The sequence below is a fragment of the Manis pentadactyla genome, chromosome 2 (assembly GCF_030020395.1).
Source record: "Manis pentadactyla isolate mManPen7 chromosome 2, mManPen7.hap1, whole genome shotgun sequence".
Lineage (NCBI taxonomy): Eukaryota > Metazoa > Chordata > Mammalia > Pholidota > Manidae > Manis > Manis pentadactyla.
The window spans coordinates 229333574-229358815 of record NC_080020.1 but is presented as its reverse complement, the minus strand read 5'-3'; the positions used below and the strand labels follow the sequence as shown (position 1 = coordinate 229358815).

General features: G+C 44.9%; 2 protein-coding genes across 13 annotated transcripts in view; one reads left to right on the top strand and one right to left on the bottom strand.

The window, feature by feature from the left end:
* Positions 1 to 183: 183 nt before the first annotated feature.
* IAH1 (isoamyl acetate hydrolyzing esterase 1 (putative)) lies at positions 184 to 11519 on the top strand. Of its 5 annotated transcripts, none has more exons than XM_036881903.2 (6): positions 184 to 307; positions 1563 to 1615; positions 5411 to 5559; positions 7602 to 7763; positions 9696 to 9817; positions 11139 to 11519. In XM_036881903.2, exons 1-6 carry the CDS (start codon positions 227 to 229, stop codon positions 11319 to 11321), a joined length of 750 nt encoding a protein of 249 aa, XP_036737798.2. In that variant the 5' UTR covers positions 184 to 226; the 3' UTR covers positions 11322 to 11519. The 5 variants fall into 5 exon arrangements, with proteins under 5 accessions (XP_036737798.2, XP_057353448.1, XP_036737803.2 ...); XM_057497465.1 differs by having other exon boundaries at positions 188 to 307; positions 5443 to 5559; XM_057497463.1 differs by lacking the exons at positions 184 to 307; positions 1563 to 1615 and adding an exon at positions 7240 to 7393 and having other exon boundaries at positions 5439 to 5559.
* A 1-nt stretch (position 11520) lies between these two features.
* The window catches only part of ADAM17 (ADAM metallopeptidase domain 17), a 50817-nt gene continuing 37095 nt past the window's right edge, over positions 11521 to 25242 (bottom strand). For 7 of the 8 annotated variants that reach the window (XM_036881894.2, XM_036881891.2, XM_036881899.2 and 4 more), the window contains 7 exons: positions 24244 to 24347; positions 18746 to 18880; positions 17128 to 17258; positions 16260 to 16338; positions 15444 to 15532; positions 13867 to 13917; positions 11521 to 13377 (listed from right to left, as the gene is read on the bottom strand). In XM_036881894.2, the coding sequence (XP_036737789.1) occupies positions 13027 to 13377; positions 13867 to 13917; positions 15444 to 15532; positions 16260 to 16338; positions 17128 to 17258; positions 18746 to 18880; positions 24244 to 24347 (940 nt within the window). In that variant the 3' untranslated portion in view covers positions 11521 to 13026. Of the gene's footprint in view, positions 13378 to 13866; positions 13918 to 15442; positions 15577 to 16259; positions 16339 to 17127; positions 17259 to 18745; positions 18881 to 24243; positions 24348 to 25242 lie in introns of those variants that run through there. The other variant, XM_036881893.2, reaches the window with a different exon arrangement.

Genomic DNA, 25242 nt, shown 5'->3' with positions numbered 1-25242 from the left:
AGGAACGAAGACGAGGCCGAGCTTTCCAAGAAGCAACACGTCTTATAAGTGACTGGTTGGTCGCCAAAGAGGCGCGTAGAGGAGGCCCGAGCGAGCACAGAAGGAAGAGCCACCTGCCCCCACGGCGCCACCACATATAAGGCTGCGCGCGCCCCGCCCCAATCCCCGACCTGGCCCCGCCCCGCTCGCCCCGCCCGGATATCCGGCCTGGCCCCGCCCCGGAGCTATGGCGCTGTGCGACGCGGTGGCCCGCGGCAGCCCTCCGCTGTGGCCTCGGGTGTTGCTCTTCGGAGACTCCATCACCCAGGTACCGCTGCCCAGCCCGGCCCTGGCCGCGGAGCCCGGCTCGGCCCTCGCGTGGCCCGTCTCTTGGGCGCTGAGCCGCGGGGCTGGTCTTTCCGGCTCCGCCTGCGCCCCGCGCCTCCCTCCCGTCGGGACGAGCCGTCGAGGCCACCTGCCTGCCGCCGCCGCCCCGGCAGAGCTGCCCCGAAGGCCGAGCGCCCCCGAGGCAGGCCTGGGCGGATGCCGCGCTCCAGCAGCCACCCGACCGAGCGCCGCGCCCCGGCCGCCCCCCGGGCGCGGGGAGGCTCCCGTTGCCGGGGCGGTGTCGGCCCCGCTGGGGCTGCGCCGTGGGCGCGCGCCGCCCCGTTTAGTCCTAGCGCGGTTCTGCGGGTGCGGTGAGCGCGGGCAGGGCCGGGCCGCGTGCGCCCACGCCCCGGGGGTGGCAGAGCCTGAGGGCGCCGCGCTTTGCCGGCGCGAAGAGTGCTTGTGTCCCGCGCGGGGCTTCCCGGAGGCTCACCTGGACCCGCCGCGGCGGCGGCCGAGTCGCTCCCCGCGGTGTTGCACACCCCGTTCGCTGCAGCGAGCCCTCGGAACCAGTTCGCCCCTGTGCTTCCTCCGGTGGAACTGGGTGATTTTGAATAAAATGCCTCCGCAAGTAAAGTAGAAGGTGATCTTTTCACCCAGGGTCATTTCAGTTCACACTAAGGAAAAATGTATGTTCTCATTTCAGAGAGCGAGTACTTTAAAAAGTTACTTTCCCGTGACTTTTTTGTTTTTGGGTTTGTTTTTTTTTTCCTCGCATGCAGACGCGCCTGTATCAGTTTTCTGTGTTTGTGCCAACAATTGGTAACATCTTTAGGCATCTAGGGCAGTACGGGCTTTCCGAATTGCACGTGACCATGTATCAAAAAGTGTACACCCTGAGTTCTGTAACTTCCTTTTCAATATTTACAACTATGGAAAGGTAGTACAGCGTGGACTTCATTTCCTAACTGAACATACAGTTTTTATTTATTGTGCACAGATTTGAGTAGCTTTTCTAAATGACAGTAACTCTCATATTAGGTGTCAAATACAACGCAGGTGACTCCAAGTGACAAGGAAGAAAACTGCCCCCTATTTCCAGGGTGCTGCGAAGGGTATAGCTGTAGTAACCCCTGAAGTGACCTCTGGGCAAAGCAAATGGAGGCCCAGCCTGGGAGCGCAGAGAGGAAACCCAATGCCCCTTACTGAGATGTCCGCAGTACATTATGAGGAGTAATGGGCTTTTCTTCTCTCAGTTTTCTTTCCAGCAGGGTGGATGGGGAGCGTCACTGGCTGACAAGCTGGTCAGGTGAGAACGCTTTCTAGACCTGGTAACTTGAGTATTTGTTGATGGAAAATGTAATTGTGTCTCAGGAGAGGAGAGTGAGTGATCCAGACCCTCTGCTCGTCCTCGCTGGCCCTTCCTGCCGAGTTGGTAGGAAGAGGAAGGCTAAGCACTCAGGGTTAAGTAAAAACGGAAAGTTCTGACAAATATATTAGGGGTTTGGATCCAAAAAATGCAGCTGCTCACCCTCTAAAGAAGAAAAGCTCTTATTCAGTTATGGTGGTTATGATTTGAATGATTCGTAGGAGTTCAACTGAAAGCAAAATAGATTCTTAAACCAAAGTTGGATTCATTTTTGGATAGTTTTTTCCTCCCCAAATTCTTTTTATAAAACGTACCAAATGATGATGATTTTTGGTCTCTTATTTGCCATACTTAATTTAAGCAACTTAAAGTCACTAAGAGAGAAACAATGACCCAATTTGAGGTTAATATTCAGAAATATTTAGAATTATTTTCCACATTAAGACAGTAGACCCAAGAACCAGTAGTAACCAGCTTAGTATACTTGATAATTTTCATCAGTATAATTAACACACCAAGAAAATTATTTTATTTCTAAATATAAAATGTGTTTTAAAATGTCTTCACTTTCTCCTTTTATCCCATAAACTAGAAATGAAAAAATTGACCTTCTAACTTTCTCTGTTCCCAAATGCTTTCTCTTTTTAAGTGGACTTAATCTAAAAACATGAAAGTATCATTTCATTCCTGTTTTCTATAAAGTAGGATCATAACTAACGTTTATTGAATGCTTACCATGTGCCAGAGACCATTAAAAATGTTTCATGTATATGGTCTCATTTAACCTTTACAGTTACCCTGTACAGGGTGATGCATCATTCTCTCCATTTTGAAGCTGAGAAAAATAAGGTGGAGAGAGGTTAAATAGCAAGTCTGACCAGCTAAGAAGTGGCAGGTGGCCTGGCTCTGGGGCCCTTGCTGCTAAGCCTCCGGAGATGACAGGGCACCTGCTTTCCCGCGGGGAGGGCGGATGAGCTAATGTGTGCTGGCTTAGCCAAATGTCTGGGGCCTAAAGTGCTCAGTAAATACTAGCTTTAATTTTTAGTAGTCCAGTAACTGATTAGTCCATTAACCTTTTAATTTCAAAATAGAAGAGACTTGAAAGGCTAAATAATAATTCACATGACCTGAAAAACTCTAGTAGGCATTTCAAATGTTTCTTTCAAAAATAGTTAATTTTAGTACTAAAATTTTGTCAGAATTGATAGTTTATAGGTGTGGTTGCTAGAAGGCCACTTAATTAGCTAGTTATTTTTCAAAATTGAAAGTAATTGCAAGAAAAGACAAAGTTGTGGACAGGGTATGGTCTGTTATGACTTATTTGTGTGACTTCCCCTTCTTCCTGGCTGCACTCAAGAAAGCCAAGCTCACGAGCATATTACAAACTAAATACCCAACTGAACAAAAGATAAAGAATGGAATGTGCCCCCATTTGTCCAACAGGCAGATCTACAGGGTGAACTAGGAGGCTGTGGGGAAACAAAGGCTAAGTCACTTAGGTCATCAAGCCGCTCGACGGTGCCTGGCATCAGAGCACCATCTGCATCACCACCCAGGGACCAGACCCTCCTTGGTTATTACCATAACTGGTAACTTCCTCCTGCTCCATGGCAGACAGCTGCCCTTCTGATGGATGCATTCGTTCTTTGGCTGTGTTAACACTTGGGGTGAATTTTTTGCAGACTAGGCCCCTCATGTCTGCTTAGACATCTGCACAGTCCTGAACGGTTCCAGTGTTTTAACTCTGTTTCTAAGTCTGAAAGTTGTTTAGAGACCCCCCTACTGTCACTGCCCTTCAGTACTGCCTGTCTCCTAGTGACAACTTTAAGTTTTAGCTTTAAATAAGATCTTTGTATACTCATAAAAGCATTTTAACAATTCTTAAATACATTTGAGATCCTTTTTAAATTTATTTACGTATTTCATCAATTTTTAAAGTATTTCTTTAAAAATACTTGGTTTGAAAGATTTGAAGTTATAATAAACTTACCTTTTCCAGTTTTAAAGCATCTGCTGTTTGCTTTTGAAGATATGCTCTTGCCTGTTTTTGATAAAACACCTGATTTACATTTTTCCTGGAAAGCAATGTTACAGAGCCTGGATGCTTTGGAAGGAATCTTTTAGTTCTTAACCCCTCCTTTTCCCATCTCCATTTGAAAAATACCTGTTACTAGCCATTAATTTATGTAAAAACCTTTCTTAATTTTCCAGTTTCTTAAGCATTTTTAATATATTATTCAATCCAGAGAAATTCAAATATTCTTCCCTTTTCAGATGCAAACCTTAACACTTTCAACCCTGAGCCTCTCACAAGCACTTTTTTTCCTGGTTCACAGCCTTATAGTAATTAAAGAAAAAATTCTGTAACAGCTGCCATTCATTGAGCTGCTTATATGTATCTGGCCACTACACTACTTTTAATCCTCACACAGCCTGGCAGGTTAGGTGATCGGCTGGCGGGGCGGAGGGGTGCAGAGAAGGTAAGTAAATGGCCCGGGCCCCGTTGCTAGTCATGGTGGGAGACCCAGGCACTGGCTGCTCTGATTCTGGACCTTGCAGCTTTACCGTCGCGCACATGGGCCCCAGGGAGGACGCTGCCTTGCCTTTTGGATTCTAAGTGCTGCAGTGACTAAACCATCGGATGGATTTAAGAAAAACCACCTTGGCAAAATTCCAGAGAATTCCATTTTGAGTTATTGTAAATTGGGTCTTTAAAATGGCTAGTTAGCTTTTAATAATCATCACATATTAAAAACACCAAGAATCACACTTAGAAATGTGACTTCATTTTTTTGTCAGTTTTCCCAAGATTTATGAATGCTGGGAACTTTGAGTACATCAAAGCCAAGGCCTCGTCTGCTCCCCTCTGGTGGCAGCTGTTGCCGGGCCTTGAAGCCTGTGGTTATTCATGGTGCCCTAGCGTCTCTGCTTAGTTGCTTCTATGTAGGAATTTAAACCATACACCAAAGTGAGCCACATCAATTTGCTAACCATAAGTTCAGTTCCGAGATTGGTAAGAAAAAATCTATTATGGACAAGTTTAAGCATCAACAAACATACCCAGGGTCACAGCCACTAAGTGATGAGGCAACAGCTCAGGACCCCTGGTTTGTCTTCACTGTACCACCCGGTACTGCGTGAACTCATTTTTCAAAGGAAAAAGGGCCTGTTAATGAACTGGCTTAAATGGAAACATAACTAATATATTTACTAAAATTATCAAATCATAATAAAGTCATTAGGTGACAATTCTGTGTCAGTGTAGGTTTATCACATGAAATACCCCACTCTTGGGGGGTGCTGATAGGGAGGGAGTCTGTGTGGTGGGGGGGTGGATATGGGAAATCTCTACCTTTCTCTCAGTTTTGCTATGAACCTGAATCTTCTCTAAATCTTGTTACAGTTAATCAGTGGCTTTCTAGCTAAGATTCTTGCTCAGGTTAGTACCTGTCTGCAATAAACTCCATTTTAAAAAAGTACCTCACTGACTGTGCATGAGATCAGCTAGTCTGCACACTGACACAGCCCCTTTGTTCGTAACTCCTCCTTACCTGTATTTGAATGACTTAAGGAAGCCTGGCGTGCTTCAACTGTGTGCTGCTCTTGTCAGAGTGAAACAGGGCCGTGACAAAGGGCGCTACAAGCCCAGAGAGCACACACTCACCAAAGGTTGGCTACAGGGACTGGGAATAATTCTTTGCCCGTAATTCATGTTCTTTTAAAATTTCATTGCAGAAAATGTGATGTTCTGAATCGTGGATTTTCAGGTTATAATACCAGATGGGCCAAAATTATCCTTCCAAGCTTAATCAGGAAAGGGAACAGTTTGGACACCCCAGTAGCAGTTACAATTTTCTTTGGTGCCAATGACAGTGCACTAAAAGGTAAAGGCATTTTTGTTTTCCTAGTTCAGTATTTTTATGTTATAGCAAATTTGTGTACTTTTTTTAACTGTTATTTCCCAGTAGATAAAAATTTGCCAAATTTACAGTGAGTTCACTGAGTTTACTTATGTGTATTTCTTCTGGTTTTAATGTCAAGGAATTTTATACCTGACTTGATTTTCTACATGTCTGGGTTGTTGGCGGACCTCAGATTTCAAACAATGTCTTCTCCCGCCCATTTAGTACTGTGCTAAACTTCCTGTGTTTTCTTCTCTCTAGCTGACATAGTTGGCAGCAAGGGCTCACTTTGTAAACCTTGCAGGGAAGCAGCCCCTGCCCCAGGGACAGACCTGAACCGTGGGTGGCAGTGAAGGAGCCCCGTCTCCTGTGTTTTGGGGAGAACTGCCACTGTGACTAGGCCTGGCCATGAGCAGCCCTTTCTCTTCCCTCTGCGCAGCATGAAGGAAGAAAGCCAGCCTTTCATTTTAGAAGGCTGGGTAGTCAGCTTCCGGTTTCTCCTGGCCTCCCCCCGCCTCGCAGCGGCCACTCGTGGGCGCTCTGGGGACAGTCGCGGAGCTGGAGAGAAGGAGCAGCATCTGCTGCCTCTGAGAAAGAATCAGGCACGGGTGCTAGTGGAGAATGTAACCAAAAGTTAGGAAAGTCAGGTCTTACCCTTCACATCTTACACCAAAACCTGTAGGAAGGAAAAGTCCAAGAATAGAATTTTTTATCAAATTTAGGACACGGAAAAATACTTGCTGAGCTTAAAAATAATGGAGGAAATTGCAAAGGGAAAAACAGGTATATGAAATAAAATAGCTTTATGTCAAGACAGAAAAAAATGAAACATTGAGAATATTTGCAAAAACATGGCGAAAAGTCTCATGTCTTCAAGGTGGCAATCAGAAAAATACTCCAGTAGAGAAGCCGGCAAGGCAGCAAGTCAGTATGGGTTTGAAAATGTGTTCCGACCTCAGCAGTTCAAAAGCTGCAAACTGAAATGAGGAATTTTGGTTTTTGACTCCATTGGAAGGAAGCAGTGTTAAGCAGTAATACTTAAGAGCTGCCGAGCGTGGAGTCCAATGGGGGCCCTTACGTTACTGGTGGACGAACCTGTGAGCTTCCTGGAAAGTTATTTGACAGCATCTGTTGAGAATTCCCTCATCAAGAAATGAAGCCTAAGGAAATAGTAATGCAGCAAGTATACATGCAGGGGTTTCTATGAATAGTTACTTGTAATAGCAGAAAAAACTAGAATGCTGTAAAGAAAAAGCATCATAGTCACCCTACAACTCAACACCATGTTTCTGAGGATTGTTTGTGGACACAAATGCTCGTATGATATGCGGAAACACAATCTGGTGTGTGTCTTCAGTGTGGTTCCCCAGATTTTTTTTTTAAGTATACCCATCCACATGGAAAAGACAGGAAAGAGGTACATACAAGTGCCAAGAGAGGTTTTCTGGGTGATACCCTTTCTCCAATAGCTGGCAGGGGGCCTGTAGGGGGCCCTGATTCTCGGTGTGAGCCCCTCCCCCCTCCTTCCCAACCACAGTGGCAGAGGCGACCGACAGCACGCACTTGTGTGCTGCTCGCCGCAGGCGCCTTGCTCTGCTTCGCAGGCTTGGCTTGTGTAATTTTCACGACGATTCCGAGTGGACCCCGTCCTCATTTTACCAGGTAGAGAGCCAGGACAGAAAGCTGAGCATTTACCCGTGGGTAGGTTGTTGCTCAGTGACAGAACCAGGATAGTCCTGAGGGAGTCTCGGGAGCAGCCCAGGCTCTTTTCTTTACCGATTCAACCCAATGGATTCATTTCTCCGCTGGAAAAGAGGTGAGTACTTAAAAGGTCAGAGCTTTTGAAGTCTGTTTTTTAAAGAACCGTGTACTTGAATTCTTCCTTTTCTTGCTGTCCTTAGTGCCAAACAAGTCCCCAGGGACATGATGAATCATAATTATTTGTGAGTGTTTGCTAATCTCAGTTGTTGTCACTTAGAGCAAACCTGCATCTGGGCTGAAGTATCCGTGTTCCTCCTGAACAGATGAGAATCCCAAGCAGCACATCCCCCTGCATGAGTACAGTGGGAACCTAAAGAGCATGGTGCAGTACCTGAAGTCTGTGGGCGTCCCTGAGCACAGGATCGTTCTCATCACACCACCCCCCCTCTGTGAGGCAGCTTGGGAAAAGGAGTGCCTCACGCTAGGTAAGCCAAGTGTGGTGTCAGACCAGCATTTGATGGGACAGTGGTTTCCATCCTGTGCACCTCGGGTTCTTAGGGCTAAATCCATACCAGTCTGTTTTCAATCAACTGAGGTTCAACAATAAAAGGATAGCTTCTGTTAGTCCTGCCTGAGATCATTTCAACATAGAAAAGGGATTCTTGCTTTGGACAAATTGAGCCTCTGGCCTGGTGTTTGCCAAACACCAAGGTGCACACCTGGAGCTGTTGAGAATTGTGCAGACAGCTGAGCCAGGGTCTGTGAGCAAATAGATAAACTGTGGTTCCCCACATGGTTCTGAGCCTGGGGGGGTGTGCTTTGACACAGAAGTCCACATCTGGGGTGTTCTTACTCCACACAGCGGAAGTGCCTGTAGCTGGCCGCTCTGCCCCCGGTGTGGTGGGGCCCTTTCCCGCCTCGCCTGTGGAAGCTCCCTGCAGCAGTGGGACGTCTTTTTCCCAAAGCAAAGGTCCCATGCAGGCTCACCGGTGGAGGTGCTCGGGTGCAGGCCCTGCTGCCTCGCTTGTGACGGAGTCCCGGAATGCAGCCAGTGGGCACGCCAGCACTAGGTCCTGCCTTGCTCCTCCTGGAGGCACTTCTGTGCCCACAAACTCTACCTTTGCACAGTGCCAGGACCTGGCCAGATGCTCAGAACACAGATATGACTAGAACCCAGTTCCTGCCTCTTGGGCTAGTAAGGGAGACAAGTAAATAGATACTTGCAGCAATGTGATAGTGTTTTAACAGAGGTCTGTTCAGAGTATTGAAGCAGAACTTAGAGCTGTCAAGGAATGCTCCCCAGGGGCAAATGGGAAAGCTTACTCTGGAGGAGAGGACAGACAGCAGGAGCTAGGCCAGGCACCCTCAGGTATTTGAAGGGTGTTGTCATGGGAAGAGGACGGTGTGTCCTGTTTTAGCTCAGAGTGGCATTCTGCCTTGTATCAAGGGCTTGCTTGTAAGGCAGGAAGCCCGTTGTTGCAGGAACATTCACGCTAAGCCTGGATGGCCAGAGGTGTGTAAGTCAGAACTGTTAGTGCTTCTCAGATTGCAGGTTAACAGTCCATGTGTGGATCCTGAAGCCAATTGAGTTACCTTTTTTTACTGAAATAGAAAATCACATCTAGAACGCAGTAGGCATTGTTTTGTGAGATTAGCTATACTTATATAGATGTGTATTGAGTTCTGATGTCAAACATTTATTGTTTGCATCAGCCAGGTTTATGAGCCATCAGACAGCATGTGGTTCTTGTGTGGTCCTAGGTCAGCAGATCAACATCACCTAAGCAACCGGTAGAAATGCAGGTTGTTGGACTCTGTCCCAAACCTGCTGCATCAGAACTCGGGGGTGGAGTCCGAGTAGTTCTGACTTATGCTTAAGTTTGAGACTCACCACATAAGACTGGGGGTCAACCTGCTGACTGCTGGAAGTCAGCTGGGCCCACTGACTGCGTACTGTCCATGACTACTTGTGAGCTGCAGTGGCAGGACAAAGAGTTGGCAGAGACCTTATGCCTGCAAAGCCTAACATATTTACTACCCAGCCTGTTGAAGAGAGAGGTTGCTAACCCCTGCATTAGCCTAATGACCTCTGTGGTCCCTTCCAGCTCTCAAGATTTCTTTGCTGGTTTAAAGTCTACAAATGCCTTTGCAATGGCTTCCTGCTACACATAGAAACTCAGGGTGGTGGCCCGCCAAGCCCCTCAAGAGGCCACAGTGACCCCTACCGGCTCCCTCGTCCCCATTGTCCGTGCTCCTGTTGGTGGGTGGAGCGGTATACCAGTAACCTGTCCTTGCTTGTGCTGGACCATGCCAGGGCCATGCACACGTGCCTGTTTACTTGAACAGGAAAACTGTCCAGCTCAGTGGAACTCACACAGGATTTGTTGATATCACGTTTCTACCTGGGCTTTTCTCAGGTTGCAAACTAAATCGCCTGAACTCAGTTGTCGGTGAATATGCCAGTGCCTGTTTACAAGTAGCCCAAGACTGTGGGACTGATGCCCTTGACCTGTGGACCCTCATGCAGAAGAACAAGCAGGTATGTTAATTACTCGGTTCAGAGTGCATAGGATCACACAGGTGCCCCACGTACGTGTGGCTCTGCCTGGAGCAGCTCAGAGTACGTAAGATAGTTGGCCCTTTCACCAATTACAACACAAATGCCAGGGCAGAGGGGAGGTGGAGAGGCGCCAGGACTGCTTGCAGACCCAGCCCCTTCCTCAGCCAGGCCCTTAGCCGCATTCAGCAGTTTGCAGCACACACTGGGAACCCACTTAATAGTAAGGAATTAGCATTTAGAGAAATAAGCAATAAATGGTTCATGTTTAAGAACATCCAGGCCAGATGCATTTAGAATATGGAGTATAGTTAAAACCCATTAACAGGCAAAATAATGAATTTGAGTAAAATATGGTACTAGCTAAAATCTGTACTTTGAGATATGTAATTGTAATTACTGTTTTAAAGGCAGAAAGCCCAGCCACTTAGGAAGACAATTAAATGCACACCAGCATGAGACCCAGCAATTCCACTCCTGGGTGTTCAGCCAAGGTTTCATTTCTCTGGGTAGACTTGGCGTCCGTGGACTCCCAGGTCAGAGGCAGCCTTGGCAGCGTGAGTGCTAAAGGGGGGCTGCAGCCAGAGTTCTGGTTTCATCTGGGTGAAGCTTCTACCTGTGCTGCTAGAGAAAATGAGGAAGTCCTTCTTAATCACATGACGATTCTAGCACTGAGAGGGGCTTCCTTAAAGCTCATCTGATGTAAACCAAGGCCTGGGAGATACGCAGTGAGAGCTGAAACCCCTGGTCTGCAAACATCTGAACTGGCTGCCCACCCCAGTTCTAACAGGGATGTGGCAGGGAGCTCTGCCTAGAGAAGGGTTCTTTGCCAAAGGAGAAAGGGCTGAATGAGGAATGTTCCTGAGATCTGGGCGTGGGGAGACTGGCCTCTAACATCCCAGCAATTACTGTTCCAGGTTGGATGGCTCTTTTACCTACTAACTTGCCTATCAGTTTACTATGTAGGCTGAGAGAGTCAAAAACTATGTGACACACTGGGCTCTGAGCAATTTTACCACATTTTTCATTGATTACATTAATGCACATTCACTCATGACGACCTAGAAAGATGTCTCAGCTCACATGCCAGTGGTGTGCGGTTTTAGGAAGCTCCATCTGTACAAACCTACATCTACAAAGGGCTTGTGAGCATCTGATAATGCAAAACGCACCCAGATGCTACCGCAGTACCTGAAGGCTGCCGGGCATGGGGTCTGCCAGGTGGGGCCACAGCAAGGACAGGCGTGCACTGGCCTTTAAAGATATGCAAGCCAGTTTTCTAACCAAGTCCTCTCCCTTACAGAACGTTTCATCCTACTTAGCAGATGGACTACACTTATCACCAAAGGGAAATGAGTTTTTGTTCTGCCATCTATGGCCTTTGATAGAGAAGAAAGTGTCTTCCCTGCCTTTGCTGCTCCCTTACTGGCGAGACATACCAGAAGCAGAACCGGAACTGAGTCTTCTGGGAGATGGGGATCATTAGTCAGAGAAAACCAAGTCTGGCTGTTAATTTATAAAATGGGAAGTCGCCGGTCAACAGAGATCCCAAGATAAATGATCAAAGACTTTTTTTTCTTCTCAAGCTTAAGTCTTTGCTCATGACCCTAGAACAAGAAACACTAGCATTTTTTACCAACATTAATAAAAGCATTAGAATTTTTCAGGGAAGCTTTGTACCTGAGTACAGCGTGTTTGACAATGAGTATTTATTGATTGATGCAGGTGTCGTCAGTGCCACAGCTAAAAATACACCCCGAGCAGCTTAATTTTATAAAGGCAAAAAAGCTAAAGTTTTTCTTTGTCACAATTTTATAAAAAATGGTTTTCTTACATTCAGCTGGACACTTTCTCTCCCATACATACACCCACACACCCTTTATCAGATTCTAAAAGTGTAACTAAAATATAAGAATACTGTGACTAGTTAGACAGCAAATACCACAAGGTAACAAGTTCAAGTATTAGTGTAACAGGTTATCTGCAGAACAAACACCCTCAGAAGGGAGGACAGGGTTTGTCACAGGTTTGGTTAATTGCCCTCAAAATTTACAAGTTATCTCAGTTAAAATGTGTTGGCTGGTGAGTACATTTCAGTATGTAGAGAAACTCAGTATGTAGGGAAAAAAACTTTTAACTATAATTTTAAGGAAATCAATTCGATCTGATGATTTTTATCCTTCACACAGTAAATGCAGACCATCCCAAAGTACTAAAGCAAAAAAGTAATGCCATCGTCCACCTGCAGGTCACTGCAAAGGGACTTTCAGAATCAGCCATGGAGGGATAAAGCCCTCCCCTGGCCAGCATGTCACCCCATGGCCCATTCACAACCACATGTTCTTTGGGTGAGAAATAGTTCATGTACCCTCTTGGCAACTAGTGTCTGTTGAAAAGAGGCAGCCATACTCCATTTAAGTTCTGTGAATGGGATCTTCTTAAGAGCATGACAACAGAATTAGAGACACTTGAAGATACTTCTAAAACACAGAAAAACGGCCCAGCAAATCATGGCCCTAAGCAGTTGGCAGGATTCTGTAAACTCAATTTGGCTACTATTTGTAACCCTCACAATAAGCTAGGTTGTTTTAATTCTAGCAAATACTAACCTTAGAATTACTAGCCAACATTATTCCTAGATTTAGATGTATAATTCTCCCTGCTGCTAAAAGCTCTGGGTAATACTTAGAACCCAACATTTTGGAGATAATGTATACTTGATTTTATCTCCTTTGTCTTGAAGGTAAATCTGTGTTCCTGTTGTCCTCATTAAGTACCTGCTAAATGCCTCATTATATTCAGCGGATCATTACAGTGTATTAAAAAAAAACTGATCACCTCCCTTAATCAGTGCTATTACCAGTATAAAAAGTTAATTTACAAAAATGTAAATATTCATATTACTTCATCCAGCTGTATTTTCTGCTTTTGCACCACAGGTTGAAGGATATTTTAAAAATCAAAAATACTAAAACCTGAAAGCCTCAAAATAAGCTAGATTCACCTTACCTCTTCAAAAGGAAAAGGGCCTAACCTTGTATGCGAAGGAAGTCCAAACACATGACCAGCATCTGCTGTGAAGTCACTTCCTTATTTCTCCCAAATCTTCACAAAATATATGCAGTAATTTTAGGTCAAATCTATAAAAATATTTTTGCACAGTTGAAGAGCTTAGAACATGAATTCCTAAATTAGCACTCCGTTTCTTTACTGTCAACACGATTCTGACGCTGCAACTTAAAGGACGAGGCCTTTTCACTTCTAGTGACCGGATGGTCTGTGAGATCCTCAAAAGATTTGGCAGCTGTGCTGCTGTTTGGGAAGGGGTCCTTCTCAAAGCCATCCTCGTCCACGTGTGAGTCTGTGCTGGGGTCTTCCTGGATGGTGTCCATTCGCTGGTGGTCCAGTTTTGGAGCCACAGGCCCCAAAGGCATCACAGGAACAGGCTGCAGGGGCTGGAGGCGGCCGGGGGTCTGGGGTGCAGGAAAGGGTTTGATGATGCGAACTGATGCCGAGTCCATGCTGCTTAGCATTTCAACATTCTGGAAAGAAATGGAGTGAAAGATGAATCCAGGTCTTTCAGCTCCAACCTTCCTCACCAAGTGGCCTTAACACTGCTGGCACCGTGATCCTGCGAGCTAAAAAGCTCTCCCTCACCTCAGAAGTGAGCTGCCATTTGGAAGCCCAAGAGCACTCGTAAGAAACAACCCTACCAAGTTAAGATCCCAAGATAGAAAAAGACCTCAACATATTCAAGTCAGTTAGCGGCTAAATCAGTCACAGCCTTGGGTAGGAGCAAAGCCACTCCTGCCCTGTTCACACAACAAATAAATGTTCAGGGTTGGTGCTGTCATGAGAATTTACCTGAACATCCAACCCAGACCCTGCTGCAGTACGACCATCCACCACCCAGAGCAGGGGCGGTTGCACAATGTGACAGTGGCTCTTGCTGGGGTGGCCACCTGCAGGCCTTTGTTTAGCAGGGCCCCAAATTGCCACTGAAGTGACTTTCTTTCCCGCGGTATACTTACACTGGGGTGAAAGAGGGACAGAGATTCATACTGCTTATCCAGCTTCTTATCCTAGGAGAGACGGGCAGGAGAAAGGTCATTCCTACACACAATTCAGGGAGGTGCTCTTTCCTTAGATGCTCTCCTAATACTAAGAGAAGAAATAGCAAGTCCAATAGATGAGAATGAATTTCTTACACAGGCTTAAAGAGTTCTGCCACCAGCCTGCAAGTGTTTCCTTAGTACTTAAAGGAAATTCATTTTTGGCATTACAGCAAGAAAGAGGCAAGGCTTCAGTGCTACTTTTCTGAGAGATTCGCCCGTGGCAGGAAGCAGCAAGGGCCTCTCCCCAAGGTGGGGCTGGCCGGGGCCGGGCTTGCTGTCTCATTCAGCACAGGCCTCGGACTGCCCAGCCCACCACAGCTGCCACACTCTTCCCAGCTGTTGCCGAGTTCCTGTGGCCCAAGCTCTTGGAGGAACTGGGCCTTAAGTCCCTACATCATACTTGCCCAGGAGGCTGAACACGTGGTTCCATCTGCTGCCTCCTCCCCCTCCCACGTCCCTACCTGTGGCTTATGTGCCACAGATGACACTGGGGGAGGATGGAGGCAGGAGGCTGAGCCTGAGAATCAAGTGGCCCCCAGCCCTCACCCTGAATGTATTCTGTGGTCAGAAACAAGCCACTACCCTCCCTCTTGTCACAACTTGGTCAGGCCTTGTGGTCCACATTCATAATTTTTACAGTAAACAAAGTAGGTTCAACTCCCAAGTAAAAGCAACGATAATGGGTGGCACTGCCATGCATCTGTTAAAGCTTGAACCTTGTGACCCTGAACAGCTCTGCTACAGCAGAGCCGCTCCCCATCTAAAGCAGCACTGCTCGGGCAGATGGCCCAGGCGGGAGAACCATAGGAAAGGCAGTAATGAGAGCTAGGCCAGGATTCTCCTATTGCTCATATGAGAAGCACTGGCCAAGAGTTTTAGGTAAAGTGTCAGTCTGGAAGCCTACGTCTAGAGCAGACACATCCTCATTTTTCCCATGGAAACAAGGTGAAGGGATTTGAAGAAGTGCCCCAAATTTATAAAGTACCTGGAGTTCCTCAGACAAAGCCCAATTCGTCTTGTGAGCTGTTACTCATTTTGAATGAGAATAAGAAAGACTGCTCATTCTTACTAGTTGGAATGATGAGAATACCCCATATGAAAGTGCCAAGAATCTATATATGGCATCAGGGTGCCAGCTATGGAATGCTGATGTCTGCTCTATTATGCCTGAAAATGCCTGCTTAGAAACTTCACTCATCAGAGATCCTAGACAAATCCAGTTAAACAGCCTCTTGTGCTTGGAAATATAAAATTCTTCAGAAATGATACATGAGAACAAAACATTCACAAAGTATAATTTTTTTAAAAGATTGTAAATTAAGCTTTTTACAAAATATGCTTTCCTAGGGAAATAAAAATGTCATTGGAGACATCACATCAGATCTCACTAAGAACAAATTTTATCTTTTATCGTTTCTAAACATTGTATGGTTGATTTGGAGTTGCTCAAAATTTTAATGTAACATTTCATTACTTAAAACCTGGTGACTCACCACACAATGGACGAGAATGCTGAAAGGAATCCAGAATATCAAGGAGAAGACCAGGACAGAACCAACAATGTTGTCTGCCAGAAATTTCCCTGTGAACATTCCAAACAATGTCTTGATCAAGTACTTTGGAAATCTAAAATTAAATGGGCTTAGTAGAGCATGACTGTGTCAAATGCCAGAGATCGCTGGCACAGAAGCACTCCTGACAGCACTGTGAGGAGTACTGCCACCACACTAGACCCGACCACCTCCCCACCACGGGGGCTTTTTCAGAAACAGCCCTGATGGACTTGCTGATTAGAACAGATTACCTTACAGAGAGCTCAGTACAATCCCTAGCAGCAGACTCATCATACAGAATATTGTAATGATGCTTAAGAAGACAAAGTTATTGCTCTCTACATATAATTTTGTGACTAAACTCCAAATTATGAACCCAAGAGGAAATATCCTTGCTTCTGCAAAATTTGAGACTCACTTTTAAACAAATGTTCCTTGTATCAAACGGGATTCAGATTTACAATCTATAGGACTGAACCATGCTTAGACTGTCACATACTCATTTTTACTAAAGAAGACAGCCAGTATTCTGAATCAGTATTGACTTCCGTTGTCTGGGAATTAGTGCACCCACCTACACAGGGGCAGATCTATGAGTCAACTTTATTTTAGCCAACAGTTGTTTAAAAACCAGTGGGGAATATTTCCATTTCTATTGCAGGGTCAGATCATATGAGTCTGAAACCATATTTTTCTGATATCGTTGCCAAAGTTAGCTCTGTTCTAAGCAAGCCACCCCCTGCGGAAATCACCTACCAAAAGTATTAATGCTCAACTGGTCAATGAAGTCCCAGAACCGCTCGATGACGTCCTGTACTCGTTTCTCACATTTACCCTATGAAGAGAGAATGTAACAGCATTACCCCTAAGGGCAATGCAGTTAGCAGCCATGTGGTTTTTATCGAAATAATTAACATGAAAGGGCATCATTAAATCAAGCATGTAAGGGACTATCTTTGACCCATAGAACTTTTTAGTGAGTACATAAGGAGGTGGGACACACTGTCGCTGCCGTTTCCACAGTTTGTTTGTATAAATCAGTGTAGAACTACCAGGAGACAAAACTGGAGAAAGTTGGTTGGTAAAGATGGGGCGCTCCAGGAAGGACTACAATGATCCCACACACACACACAGTAAAGGAAGAACACAACCATGCTGCCTAGAGAAGCCTCCCTAACCCTTTAAGTCCTGTCCCATGATTCTGCAGGAATAAAATTGTTTCTGTGGAGAACAAAAGGGTCTGATTCAGGTGAGTCAAGCCACCTCTAGGTCTTTCCTACTCATTCAGCACCTGTTTCAAAATCAAAACGTGCAATTCTGCCATCTCAGCTAATCTTAAAATTAGCCTAGAAAACAAAATAATTAAGACTCACTGCCTAAAACCAACCAACCTGACCAAACAACGCCCCCAGGCCCTGCCCAGCCCAGTCCCCTGCTCCGGAGAGTGCTCCCATCTGAGAGCACTGGCCTCTTCCTTAGTCAGACGTACAGACACACAGGGATGAGCACTGGGTTGGAGAGACATGGCAGCACTTGTGTACTGATTGCCTTTCATTTACAAAGTCAAGTATTTACATAACTTCCTGTCTAGCTATTAAAGAAAAAGCTCTACATAAATACTCACATTCATGTCACAAAATCCTACTGTACAGGGCTTTCCTTTCCTTAAAAATAGGTTCTTCTGTTCAGCATCGACGTAGGGCACACAGCGGCCTGAGGGGTCCCTGCAGCACACCTTGCAGGAGTGGTCAGTCTCTGCAACGGAACAGGCCCGAGAGCTGCCGTTACTCATAGCCGTGCACACACTTCCCAGAGAGGAAGGGATCACATTTGTTTTCCATTGCAACAGCTAATACCATCCATATTTCATCCCCCAAGGAGTAACTTCAGAGTTCATGCTCCTTGGCCCTCTGAGATGCCACAAGGAAAAAACAGTCTAACTTGTTTCATTTCTTTAACAGAATAAAAGCCAAACTGCTCGGCTTCAAATCCTTCATAATGCCAAACTTTCTTACTCCACTGCCGATTTCAATCCCTGCTTCTCAGTTTAAAACGCACACACTGTGGCAGCCAAGGCTCCACCGAAATAGTCTTCCTGCGGGTCGGCGCTCAGTGCCCCACCCCTCAAACCATGAGCCCTGCACCTGAGCTACACTATCCCCTCCACAAAACCACCCTCCAACAGCACAAGGGTGGACAGGACACAACTGGGCATCAAATAAGCCATCTGACACACATATGAGGGGCAGAAATGTCCCAAAAGTTGACTGGCACTGTAACTCGGGACAGTCTTAACATGACCTGGGAAAATCCCATATTTATACTTACTTAGGAGAAACTGAAATCAACTAGGACACAAAACAAGCAAAACCACTTTAAAGGGAAAATAAAAGCCTTTCCATCATTAAGCATTTCCTGGGCATTTACTCTGTGTCCTTCCAGGGCACCCCAAGCCGCTTGGCACTCACTCGATAAGTTATTTATGTGGCACCTGCCATGTGCTCTCTTCCTTATTTACATGTTACTCCACCTGGAAGCAGCACTCACTCCATGGTACCGATGGTGAGTTCCCAACCCAGTGGGTTCTGACTTCTGGATTTTTTGTTTTGAAAGCAGAATCCTCCTGCGATGGGGCAGGAAGTTCAGAGCCCAGTCAGCCCCCAAGGCCCCTCAGATCCAGGGGTTCTAAAACTAGAGGGTGGAAACCTGAGGACAAGTGTTGGAGGGGCCAGCACGATGTCACCAGCCACCACTAAGAGAGGCCCCTGTCCCAGACGTCTGGTGGGACGCAGAGGGCAGCAGAACACCCTGGCAGAGTGAGTCAGATCCTGAACTCACCCTGAAGTCCGAGGCAGTAGCACAGTCCAGTGCCAATGGGATGCAGATGCAGACAGCTACTGCTCCCTTCACAGTGTGTACGCGTGGCAGGCGGGGGGGCAGACCTCCACCTACTCAACCACAATAAAGCTGCCTCTGGTCCCCACCCCACCCCCAAGCGTGCCACATGGTCTGAAAACGGAAGACCACAGGACAGTTTTCACAGACAAGGTGGAGGGGCCAGGATCTGAACCCAGAGGGTTCTGTCTCCACATAGCACTCTGCCTTGCCCCAGCAGGGTTCTCACTACTGCCCCGACCAGCAGTGAGGGCTGCCCCTGCAGGTGTCCTACGAAGGAGGACGGGGCCTGGCAGACAGGCCATCCTTTGTCCTGCTGCAAGGTCAGGGCACGGAGATGTGCTCACCGTTACACGCACAGGACTCCAGCCGCTGCTCCCTCTCACAGAAGGGAACACACTTCCCGTCTTTACATTTGCCGAGGTCCAAGCACACCGTGTCATCTGCAGCATTTCCAGGAGGGGGACATTCACTGCTGTTCCCTGAAAGCATACAATGGGCAGACAAGTCACTGAAAGTGAGCACCTTGCCTCAAAGAGTCAGAAGTGACCCGGGCAAGGATGACAGTGGCACATATCCCATCAGCCAATAAGCTCTGAGGGCCTGGCTGTGCGCCGAGCCCTGGGCTGTGGGGGGTCCCTGCGCTCTCAGGCTCCCAAATGTCTACACTGGTGGCCTCACTTCAGTCACTGTTTAACATCTGCCATGTATTTTGCTTTTGCCTTTTTATTGTGAAATATAACCTACATATAAAAGAACATATATAAGCATGATATATTATGTACTATTATCACTAATAAACTGCTATGTGCTGTTACCTAGACTAATGCCAACTCCCTTGAAGGCTTCCAAGCTGCTGGCCTGGCTCTGGCTCCCTCCAACTTCATCACATAAAAATCTCCTGAGCCCAATGTTTAAGGCTCTTCCCCCTACAAGGCCCCTCTCACCTGAAAACCCTGACATGCACTGGTCAGTCTACTCAGAACACTGCTGCCACTCTTTGGGGGCACTGGATGGCTTTTCTCACCCATTAGGTTTTGTCTCAGAGATGCCCTCTCTCTGCGGCCTCCTGAGGACCCTGCCCCTCCCCACCGTCGAGCCCCATCACTTAAGCTACTTCTCTCCTTCACAGCACACGGTTTGTGATTGCCATCCATGTGATCATCTAGTTATGATGTTACTCCGCCACCAGGCTAAGCTCAATAAGAGCAAAGGGCAAACCTATTAATGCATCAACTCCTGCCCAATCCCTATCACACAGCAGGCACACCACAGATATTTCTTAAATGAATCAGTGATGCTTAAGGACAAAGGGAAGCCACCAGAGCAAGTCCAACTCAGGAGAGGATGAAATGACTGACACACTCTGGAACATGAGGAACATAAGCAGTTAAGAGTTCACACAAGAAGAGAAAAACTACAGCATCAAAACAATGGACATTGCCCAGAGCTCTGGAGGCTGGGACCTTCAATTGAGGAATGGAACCAGTCCAAAGAATTCAGGCTAAAAGGTCTGTGGAGCAGTGACAAGAACTTAAAAAAGAGTCCGCCCTGTTTCAAACAAAGGCAGCCTTTCCTTAAGTACCTACCATATGCCAGACACTTCTTGGGTCACTTTACATCTATCTGCCTCTGGTCTTAGAAACCCTCTGTGGGTGCTGAGCATTCAGTGTCAATGAGACAGTCATATAACAAACTCACTACTCCTGAAGGCTATGGGAAAGGTACAGCAAGTTCAGGGGAAGGTTTATACTCTGTGTTGCCATTGTATTCTCAGTATATGATGCTGTCCTGAACAGATACATAAAAAATGCTCAATGAATATTTGTTGATCACATGTTTTTAAGAGTATCAGACACACAGGAAAATAATTGAAAACACAGCATCACCTATTTCCCATAGCTCTCAAAGTTAAGTGTGCATCAGAATCAACTGGGGAAACATTGTGACAGACTACAAGGCCCTACCCCCAGAGCTGTTGGTGCAGTAGGCCTGGGGAGGGGACCAAGAATTTCCATTTCTAACAAGAACCCAGGTGACACTGATGCTGCTGGTCAGGAAAGCTGATTCCTTCTATGAACTTATCCTCTGCTAGTTGCACTCTGTATGAAATATCAAGGGAACAAAAGGCTGTGTAGTAAGAATAAATTTTCTCAAAATGTTAAAAAACATAACATCTTTAAACAAATCCTACCATTTGCCACAACATGGATAGAGTTAGAGGATATTATGCTCAGTGAAATAAGCCAGACAGAGAAAGACAAGTATCAAACGATTTCCCTCATAACAACAAAGCAAAACTGAAGGAACAAAATAGTAGCAGACTCACAGACTCCAAGAAGGGACCAGCAGTTACCAAAGGGAAGGAGGAAGGAGTAGGGGAGGAAGGGAGAAGGGGATTGAGGGGCATTGTGAATGGCACACATGGTGGGGGGGGGGGGTCATGGGGAAGGCAGTACAGCACAGAGAAGACAAGTAGTGACTCTATAGCATCTTACTATGCTGACGGACAGTGACTGCAATGGGGTGTGGCAGAGGCTTGATAATATGGATGAATGTTGAAACCTCAATGTTGCTCATATGAAACCTTCATAAGATTGTATATCAATAATACCTTAAAAAAAAAATAAAAATAAAAAACTGAAGGAACAAACAGCAGACTCACAGACTCCAAAAAGGGACTAGTGGTTACCAAAGGAAAGGGGTTGGGGAGAGTGGGTGGGTGGGGAGGAGAAGGGGATTAAGGGGCATTATAATTCACAATCACAATATAGGTAGGGCAAGGGCAAGGCAGTAGAGCACGGAGAAGACAAGTAATGGCTCTACAGCATCTTACTACGCTGATGGACAGGGACTGCAATGGGTGGCAGTGAAGACTTGATAATATGGGTGAATGGTGAAACCACAATGTTGTTCATGTGAAACCTTCGTAAAATTGTATATCAGTGATACTTTAATTAAAAAAAAAAAATAACATCTTTCTGAATCTTTTATTATTACAAAAAAGACAAACACTGAGCATAGCTAGAAAATGGTTTTTTTAAGCTTGATTTAGATATTCAGGCCCCTAACATTTGGCTAACTTATGTGGTGCTCAGAGATCTCACAAGGTAAAATCTGGAGTAACAACTTACAAAATGCAAATTTAAAGCCAAAGGAAAAAACTAAAAGGAGGCAAAACTTCATATGCATAAGGATGGCTACAATAAAAAAGACAGTAACAAGTGCTGGTGAAGATGTGGAGAAACTGGAACTCTCATAGACAGCTGATGGGAATGTAAAATGGTACAGCCATGTTGGAAAACTGTCTGACAGTTCCTCAAAAGATTAAATAGTTACCATATGACCCAGCAGTTCTACTCCTGGGTATACTGGGTATATATAAGGGAAATGAAAACTTATGTCCACACAAAAACCTGCACACAATGTTCATAGCAACATTATTCATAATAGCCCAAAAGTGGAAATAATCCAAAGCCTATCAATTGATGAATGAATGAAACAAAACATGGCATATCCGTGAAATGGAATATTATTCAGCAATAAAAATAAATGAAGTAATACCATTTGACCCGGGAATTGCACTCCTAGGAATTTCCCCAGAGAAAACAACTTCTCAGATTCAAAAAGACATATGCACCCCTGTTTATCACAGCACTACAATAGCCAAGATATGGAAGCAACCTAAGTGTCCATCAGTAGATGAATGGATTAAGAAGATGTGGTACATATACACAATGGAATACTATTCAGCCATAAGAAAGAAACAAATCCTACCATTTGCAACAACATGGATGGAGCTAGAGGGTATTATCCTCAGTGAAATAAGTCAGGCAGAGAAAGACAAGTACCAAATGATTCCACTCATTTGTGGAGTGATTTCCTGAAGCATTTCCTGCTTCTTGCTACCCCCCACTCATTTCCTGAAGCAAAACTGAAGGAACAAAATAGTAGCAGACTCACAGACTCCAAGAAGGGACTAGTGGTTACCCAAAGGGGAGGGGGTGGGGAGGGAGGGAGAAGGGGATTGTGGGGTATCATGATTGGTGCGCATGGTATGTGTGGGGTTATGGGGAAGACAGTGTAGCTCAGAGAAGACAAACAGGGATGCTGTGGCATTTTACTACACTGATGGACAGTGACTTCAATGGGGTATGGGGGGGACTCGATAATAAGAGTGAATGTAATAACCACAGTTTTTCTTGTGAAACCTTCATAAGAGTGTATATCAACGATACGTTAATTTAAAAAGTATAAAAATATTAAAAAAATAAATGCAGTAATGATTCATGCTACAACATGAATGGATCTTAAAACATTATTCTAAGTGAAAGAGGCCAGACACAGAAGCCCATGTATGGTATGATTGCATTTATGTGAACTGTCCAGAACAGGCAAATCCATAGAGACAGAAAGGAGATCAGTGGTTGTCTGGGGCTGGGAGATGAGATCTGGAGTGAGGGCTAAAGGGCACGTGTTTCTTTCTGAGGTGATGAAAACATTCTAAAATTGACTATGGTTGCACAACTGTGAATATACTTAGAACCACTGAACTGTACACTTGAAATGGGTGACTGGTACAGTATGTTAATTATATGTCAATAAAGCTGTTAACAAAAATCAAACCAAGCAACTGAAGGATACAGAAAGCTAAAAAATGTATATAAGAATGGGATATACCAAACAAATAAGAAAAAAAAGTGGGGGGTAGCAAGAAGAGTATTACATAAAACAATTTAAGTCAAAAAAAAAGAACATTATATGCAGGTAAAAGTAAAATTATGAAGCTAACAGAAGAAGTTGTCAGAAATCTCTAACTATCCACAATTCAGAAAAATTTATAGTGACAGATTTGATTACATTAAATGAAATAGTTCTGTTTCAGGGCTAACAAATAGGAGGGATGTATAGGCAGTGTTTAAAACAAATGGATTATTATACTGAAACTCTGAAATCAATAACAGCAAAAGGACATGAAACCCAACTTTTTTAGAGTGGACCATAATAAATGAACTAGCTATTCACAAAAGGAAAACCTGAATAGCTAACAAATATAAAGAAGATGTTCAAGAAAAACATAAATATGGATGAGAAATCTCTACATTCATCAGATTGGCCAAAATTAGACATCTAGATGCAGGAACCCATTTGCACTGACAAGCCAGTACCACAGTTTTAGAGACCAGTGTAGTACCTGTGTCTATGACTTAGCATTTCCACTCCTCCTCCGCACCCGGGGTGCTCCCACAGCACCCAGAGAAGATGTATGAGCATGTCCTGCCTGCAGTCTCAAGATGGTGAAGGCAGTCCAAGCAGCCATTACTTGGTCAATGAGTAAATAAAATGTAGTAAATCACATGACTGACTACTGAAAACAGACACAGAAGGTACCCAGAACAATGAACTAGATACAGACACAGATATGTAGACATAGATACACAGTGCAAGAGAAATAATAACAGCATAATATTGAGTTCAAAAAGTGATATCAAGTAGAATAGCATTTGAGAATGTTAAAAACACATAAATACACAAAATAACACTATGGTATATTTCAAGAAAATACATATATCCAGGCAAATATTAAACACATTAGAATACATGCCTATGAGAGAGAGGAAAATGGAGGTAATGGGAATGGAGTGAACAAAAGAGGAAAAAGTAATGAAAAGGAATAAAACAGACCAACAACAAGCCTATCTCAAACTACAGAGTATGACTGAAACAACACTGCACATGAGGTTCATAAAGGTTGTTTTCACCTGAACGAAACATAACCCTGCTTTCAAATGTACACATACTCACTTGAGCAAAGTATTCCGAGAGAACCAACAGGAGGACATACCTGTACAGTAAGATACGCCTTTGCAAGTAGCATTTATAGCCTCTTGGCACTTCTTCTGGGCAGTTTCAAACTGACAGTTTTTACAGCAAGGACTGTTCCTGTCACTGCAGAAGAAGAGCAGACGGGGACAGTTCAAGTCAAATGACAGCCCACAGCAATCACTAGGGTCATGTTAAAGGGCCCTGAAGGTCACAGGGGGCACCCACTCCTGCATACTCAGACTTCTCAGGTGATGTCGCCTGCATATACTCTGTCTGATTAAGTACAGAAAGGTCCAGAATGACTCGTCTTTAAAACATCCTGGTATCCTTAGTTTTCATTAATAAAGTAATTTTAAAAAAAAAAGATGACACAGGGGCACAAGGGAGTCAGTGGTTAAGAAACTAGACAGGCAGAGCCCACTCCCTATCAGATTTGCAGTGTTACTATGCACTGCATGCAGTTAAATCACTTATTCACAATAAACTAAAGGATTCCACTTCTACTTCTAAGCTACGCACTGATCTATCAGTGGGAAATGGACATACAGGTACATTCTCATTTGTAACCTGTGTCCTCCACATTCAGTTTATGCCATTAAATATTCTATAATACTCTTTTATTGTATATATAAACAAAAATAATAATAATATTCCAGGATTGTCATTTTATTTCCAATATTTTGTTATTATAGAAGAATGTAGCCCTGAACATCCTTGTTACATCATCTTTCTTGTACCTCTGTTTCCTTAGACAAGACTCTTTGAACTGTGGGATTGTTACCTCAAAGAGTATGCAAGATGAAAGATTTTGTTACATAAGGTCTAATTGGTTTCCAGAAAGCATTTTTCTTGCTGTAAAGGCAAGAAAGGGGAAAAAGGGATAAACACACGCATGCACACACCGCACACATGTGCACTACACACACATATGCACACACCCTCTGATTCTAAAGCTCCTGTATTTCCTATCCGCTGTTATCTGGACACCTGGTTACACAACAGTGAGGAGCGTTCCCAC